Source organism: Ursus maritimus, unplaced genomic scaffold (assembly GCF_017311325.1).
Source record: "Ursus maritimus isolate PB19 unplaced genomic scaffold, ASM1731132v1 scaffold_26, whole genome shotgun sequence".
In the NCBI taxonomy this organism is placed as follows: domain Eukaryota; kingdom Metazoa; phylum Chordata; class Mammalia; order Carnivora; family Ursidae; genus Ursus; species Ursus maritimus.
In genome coordinates, this window is record NW_024425119.1 from 17,384,825 (window position 1) to 17,405,277 (window position 20,453).

Below are 20,453 nucleotides of genomic sequence, written 5' to 3' on the forward strand. Positions count from 1 at the left end.
GAAAGAAAGAAAGAAAGAAAGAAAGAAAGAAAGAAAGAAAGAAAGAAAGAAAGAAAGAAAATCTTAAAAAAAAGAAAAGCATGCCTAGACAGCACTAATCAAAGCCGGATTCTCACATTCTTCCCAACCTTCTCCAAAATGATCGCATTCCCTGACTGTGGAGTTTCTATTATAGTTTCTATTGTGAGAAAATTAATAATAATAGTAGTAGCAGTAATAATAATAATATGCCAGTTCAATTCAAAAGGAAAGTAAATGATAAATAATGCATATAGGAAATGGGACCAAAGATGTTTAAAGACATTATAAGATTATTGGACAAGATATAAAATGATCTAATGTTTCCTTTCAAAAGTGCACTTCTGATGTAAAGTGGGATATTGAAAAATGAAAGATTTGGTCTTCAAAGTTAGTGAGCTGAATTTGATTAGTATCTGAAGCAAAAGTAAGAGAAAAATGTATATAACCTTTTTTCTACCTCATTTCAAATCTCGATGGTATAAATAAGAAATAGAAGTTTATCCTGCTGCAGAATTAGTGAACTCTTGCAAAGCTCACCTGATCAGAATCTTTAAATCTCATGGAATTCCAGATCTTCAGAAGACTTTAGGAGTTTAGAAAGGTTAAAGCCTCGGGTCAATGGGCTGAACACCCCACCTGCTATCAGACTGAACGATAGGCGATTTAAATAAGATCTTTCTACTACCTGGCAAAATAAAAGTATTCCTCTGAGAACTGGCTGTGGCCCCACACTGGGAAGAGGGTACCACACTCTTAAATCTAGAACAGCCACGAGGGAATATGTGGATGATGAGGCGCTGGGACTTTTCTTGCCACTTATGGCTTGGATAGTTGAATTCCCAGTGGGCTCTTTATTTTAAATATTTGGTTCTGAGGGTAAACTATACTAGTAAAATATAGTAGTTGGGTTATTTTGTATTTTTCTGGCCATGAAGAGAAAATGCATTAGTAAACATCTCCAAGTCATTTTTGTTATTTTAGTTATAAGTTCAGATTTAATTGCAACAAATTAAATCTGAGCTATGCAGGTTCCCCAATTAGTCAAAAATTGTGCTGTGTACTTTCGCCTCACTCCGTGCAGCAATGTGGTAGACTAAGTATTCATATGCCTGGTTATTCTGAAGAAGAAGAGTTAATAAGGACTATATTGTTCTACGTACGACAGTTAGTAAGTCAAAGGGCTGGTCCTGGTGAGAAGCCCAGCCTACGAAACAGCACAGGAATCTCATCTTTGACCAAAGACAATCTTCAAAGTACATTTAGCACAGATTCAGAAATAGTGTGAATTCAGAGATCTAAGCACAGAAGTCCGCAGAGTAGATCTCTTTTACAGATATGGAGATTGAACACTGTTTGACTGCAAATCAATTTCACAGGCACTCATAAAAATGTCTGTGTAATTACAGAGCACCAGATCCAACGCCCAGCATCTAAGAACTAGCCTGAGAAGGGCTAATTACTGTCTAGGATATAAAAGGGCACAAAGCACCTGGGAATCTAATTCCAGTTCACTACAACATGCAGCAGTGGGTGTCTAGAAGTTAAAACACTCTTGGATTTCACAGTTCTTTTTACCGATAAATATTTGCCAACGTATCTTATATAATCAGACATATTTTAAGAGCGTGTAAGTTCTACTCATTTAAAATGATACAAGCAAGTTTCAAGAGCAGCGTCCGTAGCCGAGGGGCGGGAGCACTGGGTACAAGAGCGCCACATTGTCGGGACCCTCGGAACTGTTTTGCTTTCTTTTTTTCCACTGTTCTATGTTGCGTATTAAAGAGGGATTTGCTCAATATTTCTGTTTTTGTAAGTATGTTGCTTTATGCTTTTTAAAAAAGAAAAAAGGTGTAGGCATTCCTTTTGGCTGTTTTATTACGATGTCCAGCTCACGATAGGTCAGGCACTGTTAGTCGCTATCTGATGTACCACACATAAATAAAGAGGGCAGCAGGCTCCAGACTCTCGCCCAGTTTGGAAAACAGAGGAACACGTCGGTAACCTGCAAAAGGAATCATATCTAATTAGGACAATAAAAATAAATCCGCAGTGTTCTCGATAGTGCTATGAAGACTCTATCTTTACTAAGCATATGTCAAAACTATAACTGCATAGTTATATTCGTCCTGTATATTAATTTCCTACAAAAGAAAAACTATCTGAAGTTTCTATTCTGACTTCTTACTGCCTAACACTGAGCACACAGCTCACACTTCTCCTCCCTCAAAGTGCAGTGTGCTAAATTAGCCACCTCCCTTCTGCTTCACAGAGACTCCGTTTCCGAGGTACAGCTCAGATGGTGCTAGAGAAACACACATGGAGACACGGTAATTGGGGGCATAGTATCAGTCACCTCCGCAAGGGGACTGCAACATAAAAGTGGCCCTGAAAAGAGTCAAGGAAGGATGGTCTTGGGCTCCCAGGCTCCTCTTGGGCTGGATAAATGAGTCACTGATTCTCCCTTCTCTTTGATGCCCAAGCTTTATTTCTTTGTGGTAGTCATGACTACTCCTCATTGAAACAAAGGAGCAATGGTCCATGTAAAGAAATGCTCATACATGCCAAGTTTGTCTAATTTCTCTTCCTTGCAGTCCCAAACCACAATGCCACCTTCCACATGAGAACACACTTCTATAATAGACCCCTGAGAGAGAATATGTGTCCGTGCATAAAATTTCCTTTACATCTAACTGTCATGGGTAGAGCTATTTGGTGTATCAATGTGGGTCTTTGGTAAATGTAAGTTCTAATTGTTAGCATAATCATCTTACTTTTAGGAATATTACCTCTGTTCATGCATAGAACTGGTAAAGTATATTGGCCAAGAAATTCATTTCCGGTTATTAAACCTTGATTTTCAACAACAAAACGCATCAGAGCCAATTCTGGCACCTGAATAATGAATGTGAATGTTTCATTCCATCTTGGACAAAAAGCTGAAATGTAAAGGAAGATATCGTCAAAGAATCATAGACACTATCTCTAGGGAGTAATGCATAGTATCTGTTCTCTGAAATTTTTCTTTTCAACACTTAGTAATATTAATAGCTTATGTTTTAGAGCACTTGAATTTTTCATGCATCCAATGAGAAAGAAATAATAATGACAGTAACAATAGTTTTGGGGTTTTTAGTATTGCTGGGCAATATGATATGAACTTTAGGTAGATAATCTCATTTCATCCTTACAACAAATCCATCAGGGTTATTACTATCTACATTTACAGATGAGAAAACTGAGCCGGAAAGATGTTACGTAACTTCCTCAAGGTTTCAGATACATAGCCATTAAGTGGCAGGACAGGAATTCAAACATATGGAGTCCTATTTCAGAGCAGAAACATTTCACCTCTAGGCAATGAGACTGCTGTGTCTAGGCATTGTCCTAACAAAGGAGTTAAATAACATCATTTTTCTATACCGGCTCCCGTGATGGGAAGAGCTCCATAGACAGTTGTTGGCCTGAGAGCTAAGTGCTCCAAAGCCAGCCTTTGATCCTTCTTTTGAATAAGTGCTCATTTTAAAGTCCCAAGTTGATGAGTCATTTAGAACTCCAGCAAAATAATCATCCCAAACAAAAATCTCTTGCCAAATAAGAAATCCAAATTGTGTCACAAATCATCCAATACTTAAATATAATTTAATGGAATCAATAAATTCACATTCAGATCAAATATACAGTCTACTTAGATTCAGAGAGAAATAATACGCATTATTTTCACGTACAAAGGTAATGCTATGCTTGCTATGTCAATAGGTTTTGTTCTTTGAGTTACCTTTCCGGAAGCATTAAAGAATTTGTGGCTAATTATATTTTCTGTTTTCTGTGGTGCAGCTATGGTCACAAGCACACATTTACCAGATAGTAATCCAGGACGCAGTCTAAGCCCATGAAAATATTAAACCAATTGACTCATGTTGGTTTAACGAATGTATTGCCTTGCCTTAAGAAAAGAAATAATTCCATGGAGTGCAGGGGCAGGTCTAAGAGTCAATTCCTTATAGACACTTTAAAATGTCTGCACAAAATTCTCTCACACATGCATAGATGATATATATTACATGAGAAAGCCCTTTCAGCTGAAAGAAGAAAGAAAGAAAGAAAGAAAGAAAGAAAGAAAGAAAGAAAGAAAGAAAGAAAGAAGAAAGAAAGAAGGAAGGAAGGAAGAAAGAAAGAAAGAAAGAAAGAAAGAAAGAAAGAAAGGAAGAAAGAAAGAAAGAAAGGAAGAAAGAAAGAAAGAAAGAAAGAAAGAAAGAAAGAAAGAAAGAAAGAAAGAAAGAAAGGAAGAAAGAAATGAAGGAAGGAAGGAAGGAAGGGAGGGAGGGAGGGAGGGAGGGAGGGAGGAAGGAAAGAAGGAAGGAAAGGAAGGAAACCAGCATACCAAATTTGGTAGTTATAAATATAATTTTCTCGGGCATGACCAAAACTGAAGAATTACTTCCACACCTTATCCAAATGCGATCTTTTTCCTTCCAGACTCTCAGTTCTCTTATTACACTACAATTACTCTAGTAGCTCAGCCATCTTAGAATCCCACTTGTCCAGCTCTCTAGACTTTTATTCCTGCTAGTCTTCCTCATACACGTCCTCCACTCTTTTTCTGATGCCATGGGCCTTCTTTGACTTCAATTCCCCATCCTCTAGCTATGAAACCATATCCTGACTCGATTTTGTATTTCTCATTTCTCTCCCATATACTTCTTCCCACCTAATCTGCAGAAACAATCTCTCTGAAGCTCAACTATGTTAGTGCTATATCCCTGTTAAAGACTTTTAATTTTGTTCATTTTCTACAGAAAAGCAGTACCTAACACCTTATCATGGCTCTCATGATTTTCCATGACCACCCCCAACATAACTTTCTCATTTTATCTCACACTAATCTTTAAGTACCCTGTATTCCACCCATCTTAAATTCTGTATTTTTCCTTAGCATATTTGAGTTTAGTCTTCTCCAGGTTTTAGGGCTCATATTATTCCTTTTGCCTTCAATGCCTTCATCCTCAATCTCTAAAAAATTCTATTCATTCTCCAAGAACCATCTCCAAATTTGCTCGTTCCACTACAATTCTCGTAGTTTCTTAAAACACTAATGACTCTATCTTAAATCTTATTGTATCTCACCTCCCATACCAAACTGAAAACGATCTACAATAGGGTTGTGGGGGCATACATAATAATACATTTAATAAACAGAGATTTTAAGTTTTTTGATACTTATCACCAGGCTTCTAATAAAACAGGTTCAATATTATTAGATAAACCAAATTTAATTTCTGTAGGAATATTTCCATTAAACCCAGGGATATAATCTAAATTCTAACGGAAGCTGGAATCATATTATAAGGGGTGCACTGAATAAATAAATGTTCTGTGCATTTTGTCATGAAGATTCAAGTAAGGGGATGAAGAGAACAAGAGATAGGATACTATAAGCTTCCTGATGTAAGCAGTTACCATTTCCTGAAACCGCCCTTGTAGTACGCCTTCAACGCTAAGGCGTACAAATAAGGCAGTGAGTCATCACCAATATCCCTCCCCATAGATGACCTAGGATGAAGTAGCCAGAACTTCCCACATCTTTTTTCCATACTCTTTGCACCAGGGGGACTCTGGAGGACTACTCGTGGTGTCAGCACAAAGGGCAGATGGTGGATATTATTGGAGATTATCACCCAAGAAAAAAAAAGACTAATACAACTGACCTGTTTTTCTGTCGGTGCCATTTAACCCGGCACATATTTCCAGACTCTGAAATGAAGCCTGCTATACTTTGAGAATATGCACCCAAAGAAGATTCTAGACTCGAATCAGTTCCAAGGTCTCCTCCAAGGTGACCCTGACTAAAGGTCAATCCCAGGAATCTACACTTTACTGTCCTTAATGATTTCAACCTCAACGAAGGTGTGACGCTGTCAGTCGTGTATTACATAAAACATCACGGGATGCTGGAACTGAAAATCTTACCCAAGTCATTTCTTCCATTCCTACATTTCCCTTCTGGCAAAAATGACTGAATTATGAATCCAAATATTGTATGAGTAGGTTTCTATGGCATCCTTAGCCAGAGCCAAAAGCCACAGACTTTTGATCTAAAATAATTCAAACAGTGAAATAAAAATGGGTAACATACTATATCAAATAATCATACGTTCTTTATTTTACACAAAGGCTAGAAGCTAAGTAGGTTTGCAGCCATCAAAATGTCCCTTTAATTCAGCAATACGGGAAGAGACATAAAAAGGAGGTCAAAGTGAAAAAAAATAGTAATTTTTCAGCTCAGTTAAATTTTTGTATCTGTAATCTGAAAATATATCAAAACAGCACATTGAATCATTATCAAATTGTTTTTACTGCATATAACACTTTGCTCATCTTGAACCTAATGCAAAGCCCTTGCCTTACGAATAATAAAGATGCCTCTAAATTCTATCAACAGATAAATTTTAAGTTTTCCAGCCAGAAGCCTAGTAGAAGTTCAGTAAAAATATATTAGGAGCTCACCATTTCTTTTAATTACACGAGTCTGCTGTTTCACATGATCATTTGGAACACCAAAAATTTCTAGAACCACTAGTGTGTCAGCTTTGTTAGATGATGAATGGTAACTGGGAGGTAACTGGATACCACTGATGAGCTGCACAAAAATATTTGAATGCAAAACTTTAGCAGGATATCAAACCGCATAATCCCATAATTTCAAAATAAAATATGTGTTCTAAAAAAATGATAGACTCTCAGTTCCCACAAAAAAATTAAAAGTGGAATATAATGCAAATTTTAAATTTTAACTTTTATCCTCAAGTGTCAGCAGGTGAATACTAGAAATATGTCTACATTATTCAATTTTACCAATATAATTACAGTAAAATTCACATTGTGTGAACTTTATAGTTCAACATATTTTTTTTTTATTTTTAAAGTCTTCGTTATGGTTGTTATAAGGCGTTGCTTGAAAGTATTGTTATAATCATAACTGTAATTCAGGCTGAATTACTCTGATAACATGAACTATCTTGAAATTCATTTTGTATGTAAACAGCCAAAAATTAGAAACAATAATAATACTACTTCTGAAATGTAAGAAAAAACACTGCATAATTTCCTATGACAACATTTTTTTGATAGTATAATTCATATGTTTGCATAACTCATGATAAAATTTCATAGTATCTATTATTGTCAATATTATCATAAGTAATGTGAGTCTGACAAAATCAATGATTTCGTACGTATATTAGGGACTGGGTATCAGAAGAACACTTACAATAATTAACAATAGTTTCATTTAACCATGTATTGGTCAAACTAACTGACTTGAAGCAAAATTTTGTCTTACTTTACGGAACAAAGTCCAAAAAAAAAACCACTATTTCAAGTGTACTAATTTGTAAAATATACTAGTATAAAAATTAAGGCATAATTTCAATTTCTGAAGATTATAATAAAGAAGAACAAAATAAATAATTGAAAAAAAAGAAAGAAAGAAGGAAAGAAGGAGAGAAAACAAAGAAAAAGAAACAGAAAAAAGTGCCAACGTATAATTTTTCCTTTCCTATATCCACACATTATAACATTAGCTGGAAACCAGAGTGACTGTGCAAATATTTAACAACTATGGAATGGGTATTGATCAATCAGCATAACTAGACATCAGGGTAGTTAGAACATTGGCCATAATCAATAAGTACCCTGATACCACAGCCTCCCAGCTGAATATCTCCTCCATACCAATATGGAGAAGGTTCAACTTTGGTGCACTTGGTGTCCAAAAAAAAAAAAAAAAAAAAAGACTAAAAAATAATAATAATTGAATGTGAGAACTGAAAGAGAATTTAGAGGCTATTATTCAAATACTTTCTACACTCTGATTCACAGAGCCCTTACAGGGGCCACCACAGAGATAGATGTCAAAAAAAAAAAAAAAAACCCTTGATGGTCAACTAGAGTAACTCTATTGGCCTTATGCGTAAGATTCTGAACTTAAAAATGGTTGTATCATTTTTATAAGTTTGAAAATGATTGACCTAATCCAAAACTCTCAATTTGCAGATGACAGAGATCAAACCAGAAATCTTGAAATGTCTTCATCAAGGACATAAAGTAATGGCAAAACTAGGTCTCTTGATTCCCAAGGCATGCCTTCCACAATTTGTATAAGTTGTAATCAAAGCTCTCCAGGATGATCAAAGCAAGAGAGAAGGACCCACATGGCTATGGCAGCAGTTTCCCGGGAAGAGCGTTAATCCAGCCTGTTTTATATCATGCTACTTACATCCCTATATGAGACCGTTCAGAAGCAAACAGGTGGCATCTGTAAACATCTGTGCATGCTAGTTATCTTCCATCTTTGCTTCCTCAATAAAAGAGCACATCTGTTCTCTTTACTACTCTTAACTTGAAAATGAAATCATTCAATTAACTTACACATATTGAGCACAGACTTTGTGTCAGGCACTGTGGATAAGACATGAACAAAACACAGTCCTTATCCTTCCAGGGCCTCGGACAGGTCGGGAAGAAAGACAAGCGCTAGTAAGTAAACAATTACGGCATACCTCATGTTATGGAGCTTTGTTTTACTCTATTTTGCACACATCGCATTTTTCACAAACTGAAGTTCTGTGGCTATTCCGCATCGAGCACAGGGCACCGTTTTCCCGACAGCAGATGCCCACTTCATGTTTCTCTATCGCATTTTGGTAATTCTCACAGTATTTCAAACCTTTTCACTATTATTATATTTCTTATGGGGATCTGTGATCAGTGATCTTTGATGTTACTATTGTAATTGTTTTGGGGGTGCCACCAACGATACCCACATAAGACAGCAAACTAACACATGTGTGTGTTCTGACTGCAGATGGGGTGGAAACAGCAAGAGAACTACAATCAGAAGTGGAGCCTGAAGATGGGACTGAATTACTCCAATCTCATGATAGAACTTGAACAGATGGGAGTCGCTTCTGGTGGATAAGCAAAGAAAGTGGTTTCTTGAGATGGAATCTACTCCTGGTGAGGATGCTGTGATGACTGTTGAAATGACAACAAAGGATTTAGAAGACCGCATCAACGTAGTTGACAAAACAGTGCCACAGCCACTCCGACCTTGAGCAACCACCACGCTGATTGGTCAGCAGCTACCCATGTCCAGGCAAGACCCTCCCCCAGCCAAAAGACTGTGCCTCGCTGAAAGCTCAGATGATGGTCAGCCTTCCTTAGCGACCAAGTATTTTTTATTAAAGGATGCACGTTGTTTTTTTTAGACCTAATACTATTGCACATTTAATAGACTATAGTATAAACATCTGTCATGCTCCGGGAAACCAAAAAGCTCATTTAACTTGCTTTATTTTGACGTGCACTTTACTGTGGTGGCCTGGAACCAAACCAGCGATATCTCTGATGTAGGCCTGTATAATACAGCGGCATAGGGTAAGCGTCTGCAAGGTGTTATGGAAAAACAAAACCACAAAAAGAAGCCTAACTAATTTAGTGTAGGAAAAAAAAACTTGCCAAAAGAAGTGACCCTTAAGTCTTGAAAACTGAGTCTAAATGCATCCGGCAGGTGAAGGATGGAAGAATGATCCAGTCAAAGGGAAAAGCATATGTAATGCATGGAGGTGTCATATGGTTACAGAATAAGGTGCAAGACTAGAAGTGCTGAGAGATGGGCCTAGAGAATTAGGCTAAGCCCTGACTAAGAAAGCAAGCAGGACGCCCAAAGAAACATTAAGTAGGCATGATGAGATTAGCCCTGGAGCACGATGTCTCTGAGCAACTTGTGGATGATGAATCAGGAGGACTGAAACAGGCAAAACCCTTAGGAGGCCAAAGGAATAAATGTGATGACAGGTAACAAATTCCTTAAAAAGGCAGGGGGGTGGGGACGGTGGCAAATGGCATCAGACCAAGGGATTGGATAAGGAAGACATTTTGAATCAATAAAATTTAGAGATGGGACATGGGAAGTGACAGATGTGGAAGAGAGGAATGCTTCCCAATTTTCTAGCCTGAGCTAATTAACACAATGAATTCGGTGCAGTTCATTGACATTTAAAGAAAATAAGATTGGACTAGGAAGGGATGTTCAGCCTTTAATATGTTAAGCTTGACAGAACAAGGATTAAACAGGTAAGGATGTTTAGTAGGATATATAAAATATGTCTTTACATTCCAGAAATAAAGTCAGATTAAAGATTTGAGTATTGCTGGTGGTTGAAACCATGAACGTATATAAAAGGACACAAGGAGAGTATTTAGTTTGTGATGAGGATTAAGAAAAAGACTTAGCCTAACAGACACATGAAAAAATGCTCCACATCACTGGGCATCAGGGAAATACAAATCAAAACCACGATGAGACATCACTTCACACTGGTCAGAATGGCTAAGATTAACAAGTCAGGAAACAAGAGATGTTGGCGAGGATGTGAAGAAAGGGGGAACCCTCTTACACTGTTGGTGGGAATGCAAGCTGGTGTAGCCTCTCTGGAAAACACTATGGAGGTTCCTCAAAAAGTTAAAAACAGAGTTACCCTATGACTCAGCAACTGCACTACTAGGTATTTATCCAAAGGATACAAAAACAGTGATTCAAAGGGGCACCTGCACCCCAATGTTTACAGCAGCAATGTCCACAATAGTCAAAGTATGGAAAGAGCCCAGATGTCCATCAACAGATGAATGGACAAAGAAAATGTGGTGTATACACACACACACACAGACACACACACAGACACACACACACACACACACACACACACACACACACACACAGGAATACTACTCAGCCATCAAAAAGAATGAACTCTTGCCATTTGCAACAACATGTATGGACTAGGTTGTACTATGTTAAGCAAAATAAGTCAGTCAAGGAAAGACAAATACTATATGATTTTGTTCATGTGGAATTTAAGAAGCAAAACAGATGATCATAGGGGAAGGAAGGAAAAATAAAATAAGATAAAAACAGAGAGGATGGCAAACCATAAGAGACTCAAATGGAGGGTTGATGGAGGGGAGGTGAGTGGAGAGTATGGGGGAACTGGGGGACCGGCAGTAAGGAGGGCACATGATGTAATGAGCACTGGGTGTTCTATGCAACTGATGAATCGCTAAATTCTACCCCTGAAACTAATAATATGCTATATGTTAACTAGATTGAATTTAAATTAAAAAAATTTTTTAAAAAGAAAAAGCCTTAACAATGTAAATACTTCAGAGTCAGGTAGAGTAAAGGAGCCCACGAATTCAAGAGAGAAAGAATCAGTTGGGAAGAACAGAAAAGAGAGGGAGAGGGAAGCCCCAAACGCACAGCAAGGAGATTTGTGAGGAGTAGGAGGGGACCTTCCAAAGTGGCTGATTCATCCCTTTTTCTCACTAGAACAGCAACTACAGCGCCTAGACTTGGTGTTTAGAACAATGCAGCTTTTTGTATTTTTTCATTCACGCAAGAAGGCAACAGGGAGACACTGGTTCAGATGTGGGAAGATGGTGAAATACCACCCACCTTATAGTGCTGAAGAGAGCAACGGACATTTAAAGGTGCTAAAGGAAGTCAATGGAACTTAAAATATTAATGTATACTTTCTAGTTTATATCATAACCAGGAAGAGGGTGCCTGGGTGGCTCAGGCGGTTAAGCGTTTGCCTTCGGCTCAGGTCGTGATCCCAGGGTCCTGGGATCAAGGCCCGCATCAGGTTCTCTGCTCATTGGGAAGTCTGCTTCTCCCTCTGTGCTCTCTCTCCCTCTCTCTCTCTCAAATAAATAAATAAAATCTTTTAAAAAAAAAGAATGCCAAAGTTATGATAATATTTTGCCAAGTAAGCTTGATGGACAATATTTTGCTGGATTCTAGAACAAGTGCCCACTAATTGATTTACGGCTGCATCCAGTGCTACAGACAATTTCTACCTACATGGCCCTACTTTTCTACCCTATAGGCCCCTACTCTTAGAGTCACAAAATCTGGGGTGTGTGTGTGGCTCAATCAGTTAAGCATCCCACTCTTGATTTTGGCTCAGGTCACGGTCTCATGTTTGTGGGATTGAGCCCCACGTCAGGCTCTGTGCTCAGCACGGAGTCTGCTTGTCCCTCTCCCCACCCCCTTGCTTGCACTCTCTATCTCTCTCAAATAAATAAAACCTTAAAAAAAAATTAGAGTCACAAAATCCCTAACAAACAAGAAAAAATTCAGCTACGTACTTCACTGATACTATTCCCTTTAGTGGCCAGGATCATTTCTGTCTCATTGAACTTTGCTCTACTCTCTTTCCACATTAATCTCTGGAAAACAGCAACATCTCTTAAACCTCTATTCTCAGCCAGGACAAAAAGGCTAGGGCCGGAAGTGGATGAAAGTGGTCCCCCCAGTCCTGTGACATCAGGACAGTAAAGGAAGGAGCCGAGAGAGGAGGCTTATGAAGGGCATGCACTCTGGGTTGGAGCGTCTCCTGCGCTCCGACTGCCAGGGCACCAGAGCAGGGAAGCTCTCACCAGCCAGCACGGCCAGTGGCGCTCCCCTCAATCAGAACAGCAGACACGAAAATCCTCACCAGCGACAGCAGTACAAGGACCGAAATTCCAGAACAGAATCTGAAATGGTTCCTATGGTTCTAGGAGCAACGAGCTAAACCAAGAGAGGAACCAAAGAGCTCTACCCACCCAATTTGCTGCAAACCACAGGTACAGATACAATCTAAAATAGAATTGCTTATAACTAAGCGGAGAGAGGGAAAGCTAAGGGCTTTTCGGAAGATTCAGAGATATTAAAAAAAAAAAAGGAAATAAATATAGCCCTTAGGTTTTAGAAGAATAAGAAAGTTTTCAAAAAGTGTATACTATTGGAAACAATAAATTTTAGACAACTAAATATCCAATAAAATCACACAGGATCTAGTAAGACAGGGGTGGGGGAGGGGAAGTGTGCTGGGTAGAACACAGACAGAAATAAAAAGGAAGCAGGATGACGTAAATAAAAATTGGAGGGGAGAAACTGATAATGCAGGAGAAAAATGCACATCTACATTAGAATCAGTAAAGAATAAAATCAATACGAAGGAAAACCAAAGGCAGAAAAGAGACAGTGATAGAGGCGACAGGAATTAGTAAACACGCAGGCAGATACTCAAGAAAAGCATATGGATAACTTTTGGTTTCTAAATACTAATCAAAGAATATTCAGAGACAAGGGGCAAAGATCTGGAACTGTGAAAGTCTAATTCCGGAGATTAATGAAAAAGCAAAGAGCTCCTAAAATTTGCTAGTAAAATTCTATAAAGTTAAGGAGGGAGAGAGTCACATATCCACGTGGGTAACTAGTGGGCTGAACTCAGACTTCCTTATCACAATATTAAATGCCTAGAGACAATGGAATAACATAGACTTTGGAGAGGAGAAACTTTCAGCCTCAATATTTCTATTCACAAGCAGGTAATCATTCATGCAAAAAGTCAACAGAGAGATTTTTCAGATATGAAGAGGTCCTGAAACACCACCCACCTATAATATCGAAAAAGATGAACGGAAATTTAAGGGACATTAAAAGAAATCAGTGGAACTCAAAATATTAATGCAGACTCTCTAGCTTATATAATAACCCCCCAAAAAGAAAAAGTTATTCATCTTACCCTTATCGTGAGTGTAACTGGATCAACGTCTTTGGGTGTTTCATTTGGATTAAACTGTGTTTCAATATCTCTTAGGAATTGTGGTTTCAAAATATATCCAGAACCACCATTATCCAAAAATTTCCCGTTTTGAAGATCCATAGGCAGACCAGGGGTCTGGAAATTTAAGGCCACTGTGAGAAAAAGAGTGTTTTGATATTGGCAGGCAAGAGAGGGTACAGCTAAAGAAACACAGTTCAAAGATTCACTGAAACTGAATCGTGGATTTTATATGCCCAAACATTTTAAGAGCCAGCATCATTAGCCAAATAATTCCTGATTTTTAAACATGTCTTCTTGCCATGTGTGTATTAATGTATGAAGGTGAGTTTTAATTTTTAAATTATTTTATGGCTTTGAGTTCTGTACGGATTACAGAGTAGCAACGCGCAGGTCAGATGACATCCAGGAAATAGGAGAACAGAGAAAATCAGTACGCTTAGTGCCGAAGAAAAGACACCGAGTATATTTTAAATTATCAGGTCCAAAGAGATACTGCTATCACTTGAAGAGAAAGTGAGACACAAGCAGAGCAATAATTGCTGTTAAAGTATAGAAGTCCCCCCATAGAGGTTGGTAAGTAGCCACTATATGCGGTACCATCCTCCACACCCCTCCACACCCCCTCACCCACCTATCCTAACCCCACTCTCTCCCTCCCTCCACAAAACTATGGGCCGTGCCACAATCCAGGAGCAGAGGGGTTCACACCTGGTACCTTCCGACTGGTTAGTGCCTGGGCTGTAAGAGTTAATCAATTGGAATAGGGAGAGACTGGTAAAGACAAGTAGCAGAGCTACGTAATCTCATTCACTTTGCGATACTGTGAATGCAAAAGCCGGTGTAAAGTATAAAAGGTAGAGGTCTCTTGATTCAAAGAGGCCCTTAGCATATCTTTCAAGTGAAGGATTTGATATTCACTGTCCTCTTACATCCATTTTGATGTCTTTTTTCCCTTCCAACACTTCTTATGCCAACTCCTCATGAATTTAACCTCCATGCCCCTAACCCTCACTTAGAGTTACCCTCTCTCACCCATTTAGGAATAACTTCAGCTCTTGAACCCAATGATCCATCATTATTGCCTGACCCCAAAACACCCAGGGCCAAAAAAATCTAGTTGGGAAACTCTTTTCATAAATCTTTCATTAACTCACAAAATGAACTTTTTTTATCTTATTTTTGCAGAAACTCAATATTCTATATAACATACCCATTTGACAACCTATATTCCAAAATTCTTGAGGATTAAAATTAGAGGAGTTTGCTCTTGTTGCTTTGGGATAAATTCTGGTAATGAACTTCCTGGTGTGAAGAATAAACTCCTGGGCTAAAAAAATATATATTAGAACATTGTGAAAGATTTCAAATAAATTACATAAACTGCTATGCTTCTATATAGTATATAATTCTACGATTGTTTCAGTACTTTGATATGTATGTTTTAGCAAAAATATTTGTTTAGCAAAAATATTTGCAATTCGTGGAAATCAAAATAAATCCAAGCCTTTATTTGACAGTGTAATTCACTGTTATTGACAAGTTAATAATCTTTATTACACAATTTTATGTATACTAATCACTCGAGGAAAAAATGATTAAGTAATATATTTGCTTTTCACATCCAAATTAATCTCCCTTTGACATTAGAGTATATAAAATTCCCAAATAAAATGCATCCATCTTTTAAAACAAAAGTTGTATCTTTCTCTGTTTTGTCTTTTTTTTTTTGCTTTGGTTTTCCCATTAGGGCAGAAGCACATGTCAGTCATATAAAGATATATAATGCCATCCAAATTAATCCAGTTGAATAGCCAACAGATTCTTGGGGTTGAAAGGGATGTTAAAGTTATTCAGTTGCGCTCCCAACCCTAACCACCGCGGCGTCTTTCCTCAAAATTCCTTCAGTCTCTGTTTGCATCTCTCCATTGAAAGAGAACTTGCTACCTCCCAGTGCAGCAGTCCCCCCTTATCCATGGTTTTGCTTCCCATGGTCTCCATTACCTACGGTCAACTAGGGTCCGAAGCAGATTATCCTACTTCTGACAAGTCACCAGAAGTTTGCTAGTACCGTAACAATGCATCACAACGCATGTATCATTCATCTCATCTCATCTCATCTCATCTCATCTCATCTCATCTCATCTCAATGTAGGCATTTTATCATTTCATGTCATCACAAGAAGGGTGAGTACAGTACAATAAGATATTTTGAGAGAGACCACATTCACATAACTTTTATTACAGTATATTGTTATAATTGTTCTATTTCATTATTATTATTGTCGATCTCTGTGCCTAACATAAATTCAACTTTATCATCCTTATCCATATATATATATTTATATATATAATAAAAAACATAGTATATATAAGGTTCAGTACTCCACAGTGTCAGGCATCCACTGGGGGTCTTGGAAAGTATCTTTCATGGATAAGAGGACTACTATAGTTCTGATTATTTCAAATGTTTTCCTTACTCATATAAAGTCTATACTTACAGTACACACACACACACACACACACACACACACACAGAGTCCACTTCTCTATGTTTTTATGTTTCTACTTACCTATTTTTGTAAGTTTCTATTTCTATATGTTCTATTTAAATCGCTTGAGATTCAAAACTAATTTGTACCCTTTACCATTGGACACCCTTCAAATTTTTGAACACAGATCTCATGTTTCTCCAAGGCTTTTATTCTTTCACTAAGTGAATCCTGTTCCCACAACGACTCCTGCTAATATGGTGACCAGTATTGGGAGAGACGATTACTGCCTATGGGCCACTACATTTGCTGGTCAAACTGGAATAGAATTGATGCCACCCTCATTCCCCATATTATTCTTTAGGAAGCATTGTCAAGTAAAAAATTATAATTACTGAAGTTAATTATTATAATTAACAGCAGCTCTCAATTTTAGAAGTTATACACTCCTTGAGAGAAAGTTTATTTTGAAGCTACTTGTGTATAAAGACACCATGCGTGTCCATCTGTCATGATCCCTTATCCAGCCCTAAACAAGATATTTATCTTTTGCTAAGATGTGTACTCTTCTGGATCTTAATTTTTCCTATCTACAAAGTGATAAACACAAATGATCACTAACGACCCTTAGCATAATATGAGCTTGTTACTTCTGAAATTGACCTTGAGAAATTAAACATGCTATGTTATTACAAATGCAATTCATGTTCATTTTAGATAAATGAGAAAATCAAATAATAAAAAATAAGAAATAAAACTATAATCTCATGACTTAATTAATAAACAGTAATCTCTTGGTATATATCTTTCCAATCTATTGTCATATGTATATTCTTATTTTTTAATTGAATCATACTGTTTTTTCCCTTTTATAAACTTCCATTTTTTTACTTAAAAATAACATAAAAATCATTCCGTTTCAATAATATGCACCTACTACATTATTTTTAAATGATTGAAAAGTATCCACGAATGTGAAAAGTTGTTTCTTATTTTTCTGCATTACAAAATTAGTGACATTTAAGTTTTTAATAATGATGGCCATTCTGGGCTCCTGGGTGGCTCAGTTGGTTAAGCATCTGCCTTGGGCTCAGGTCATGATCCCAGGATCCTGGGATCGAGTTCTGCGCTTCTCTGCCCTCCCCACCCCAATAAATAAATAAAATATTTTTTAAAAATGCTTTTAAAATGATGGACATTAGAGTACACATGTCCCCACATCATTAATTATTTAGTATTGGCTTTTGGTACAAGAAAAATGCTCTATACTCTTTCCAAAGAAATGGTGATGATACATTTTATGACTCTACTCAGAACTGCCCAGTGCCTTTTCAAATTTTGAGCAAGTGTCTAATACAATGTGAGAATTATAACAACTTTTGCTGTGTCCAGAGGGCTTGTCCCCTCTAAAAACAGCAAAAACTATCCAATAGTTTGAAAGAATAGAGACTAGCAAAGTAGGTCATTCAAATTCAAACTTGGTTGACAATACTCACAGTAAGAAATATATTTTATATCACACTCAACATACAATACACACACATAATTGTTTCATAAAATAATACTCTTATTGCATCTCTACTGTATTATTCTATTCTATTCCATTTTATTCTACTCTATTATTTTAATGGTGATTCAGACTTACTGAACTGATTTTTTTATCATAATCTACAGCTTAAAAAACAACAAAAAGGCCCTAAAATATCCAGAGTCAGTTTGAAGAGATGGGCTGAAGTGCATCTCAAAACCCTTGGGCGCCAGTGGCCAGCCCAAAGAGGTTAACCAACAGATATACCAGAATCCACATTTCCAAGCAGCCAACAGCTGTTTTGAGTCAGTTGTTGCTGATTTCCCTGCCACGGTGTTTCTACATGGGATGGTAGATCGTATTTTTTAAGGAGGACTTGGAGAGTCACTTGACTGCTGGGTTAACTGCCCATCCCTTTTTAAGGTGAGGTTATTCCTCACCATACAAGCTGAGAAAAGGGTAGAGTCAGCTTCTCATTCTCTTTCCAAGGCCTTGTTGCATCTTCGGCTCTAGCAAACAGAAATGCCACCTCGGGTTGAGAATCAGAAGACAGTGAAAAGAAGGTGCAGAGACTAATGGTACCACTGCAAGTGTGCAGGAACAGTGCACACTCTGTCCAGCCAGGTGGCAGCCGGGCCTGGAGGCCGTGTCCTCCTTCTCCCTCACCTTGGACATACAGCCTCGAGGTCTATTTAATTGTTTGCCTCAGGTGCCTACTGAGTCCACACAGTTCACTATGGCTCCCTCTACCATGAGCCTTCATCATCTCCTCCCTACAGGGACTCTCACCTTTACACTGTGATCAAAGGCATCCTTCAGAAACACAGAGAGGGTGGTGTGACTCCTGAGATTTCAGTCCTGCTCGCCTTGGAGTCTAGGACTAAGTTCACATTTCTTGTGATTTGGCCTGCCTGCCTCGCAGCCTTGTCACTCCCCGCTCTCCTCTACTAACAGCTCACCGGGGCCCCGCCCACAAAAGTGTCACCCTGGACATTCTCAATCAAAATCTCATGACGTGAAGAAGTTAATAAAACAAATTCTGTGAAATCACTTATTGTGACCTGAGGCATACAACCTTTTTAAAATTACAATAAATATGTTGAAATTTTATGAGAATATAGTTTTTATAAATGTCATTGACCAATCTTGACACCTTTGCAGTGAATAAAAGTTGTTTAAACACTTCGTCTGCTTGAATCATAAGAATTTACCTTTCAACTTTGAAAGTTTTCGGGCTTCTGACTCCCCAATAGAATTACTTTCATTAAACTGCTGATACAATCTTGAATGCCGAAAGCTTCTGAACTTCTCGGCTTTGGTATAAATGACAAGATCAGATAGGGCCATAGCCACTTTTACCTTTGTGATATAAAAATAAAATGCAATAATTTCATATTTTGGCAATAAATCATTTGAAAAATTCCTTTTCGAATAAAGGAAATATGTTTTCAGATCAATTATATGAGTCTTTTCATATTATCTCCTCAAAAACCATTTGGAATGGGTCAATCTGATTATTTTTCCTGATGATAGTATTGAATGTTAACATGAGACAGCATACATCTAAAATCCCAGCTAATGTAGTATTGAAGATGACAATTACTACTATTTCCTTTTTCCCAAAGTTCTGTTTATTCTCGTGGATTTTACACCTTGAGGATATTTAGTCATGAGTAGGTGTATGTCTAGTGTGATCTAACATTTGGGAATAACTTCTGCTGTAGGGTACATGTTTGTTCTTTTACATGCTAGCATCTAGACTTTCTACACTTCTGCTAGCTCCTTCCCAAGTTTTGTTTTGGGAAAACATTCCATGCTCAAGCTCAATCCATGGGCTTAAGTATGGATAATGTGCATCAGGCCCGGCTAATCAGAGCTTTGCAGTTCCCTAGCAATAGCGGTTGACTCTGGGCTCTGCCCACCACTGGATTATAGCCAATGCACAAAACCTTTTGCTTGGTAATCAGAGAGATAAGTAGGTCTTCCATTGGATTTGAGCTTGAAAGCATATGAAGCTAAAGCTTTGCGAAGTTTTGCACCAATGTAGAGGAAGTGGGTCCAAAGTTGGAGAAAGAAAGTTCTGTGGCCTTTGCTTGAGATATTATAACACGTCATTCCTGAAATCTGAACCCCTTTCCCTGAACTTTTCATTGATGTGGGCCAATTAACTAATTCACATTTTACTTAAACCAGCTGAATTAGTTTAATGTCACTTGCAACTCAAGATACCTTCTTTTATCATGCTAATTTGTATACTTATAATACTCTATATTATAACAGTGATTTTCTTGTCTCTGACAGTATGGTCTCCTTGAGGGCAGAGATATTATGTTGTTCATTGTTCGTATTTTGTACATTGCACAATGCCAAGTACATAAAAATGCATAATATTGGACCATTGAGAAAACATTAAAAACAGCCAGGAGCACTTGGGTGGCTCGTGAGATCAAGTGCCTATCAGGCTCTGTGCTCAACAGGGAGTCTGCTGGAGAGTCTCTCCCTCCCTCTCCCTCTGCCCCTTCCCCCACTAGTGCCCCACTCTCTCTTTCTCTCAAATAAATAAATAAATCTTAAAAAAAAAACTAACACAGGAAAAGATATAACTTTAAAATTTTCTTTTCCCATGTTAATTTTTTCCAAACAAGTTTTAAATGATAGACTAGAATTTTTACAAGGACTATTTTATAAAAGATTTTTCCCTCAAAAAAAAAGTTTAATTCTCCACCAGTAAGAAAATAAAAC

At 37.7% G+C, this 20,453-nt stretch overlaps 1 protein-coding gene across 1 annotated transcript in view; it reads right to left on the reverse strand.

Annotated features, from left to right (window-relative positions):
• Positions 1 to 1,937: 1,937 nt before the first annotated feature.
• The window catches only part of PLCZ1 (phospholipase C zeta 1), a 35,578-nt gene continuing 17,062 nt past the window's right edge, over positions 1,938 to 20,453 (reverse strand). The window contains exons 6-11 of the mRNA XM_008707064.2: positions 18,923 to 19,070; positions 14,905 to 15,021; positions 13,653 to 13,825; positions 6,526 to 6,658; positions 2,808 to 2,957; positions 1,938 to 2,023 (exon numbers count right to left, since the gene is read on the reverse strand). Of these exons, the coding sequence (XP_008705286.2) occupies positions 1,938 to 2,023; positions 2,808 to 2,957; positions 6,526 to 6,658; positions 13,653 to 13,825; positions 14,905 to 15,021; positions 18,923 to 19,070 (807 nt within the window). The remainder of the gene's footprint in view (positions 2,024 to 2,807; positions 2,958 to 6,525; positions 6,659 to 13,652; positions 13,826 to 14,904; positions 15,022 to 18,922; positions 19,071 to 20,453) is intronic.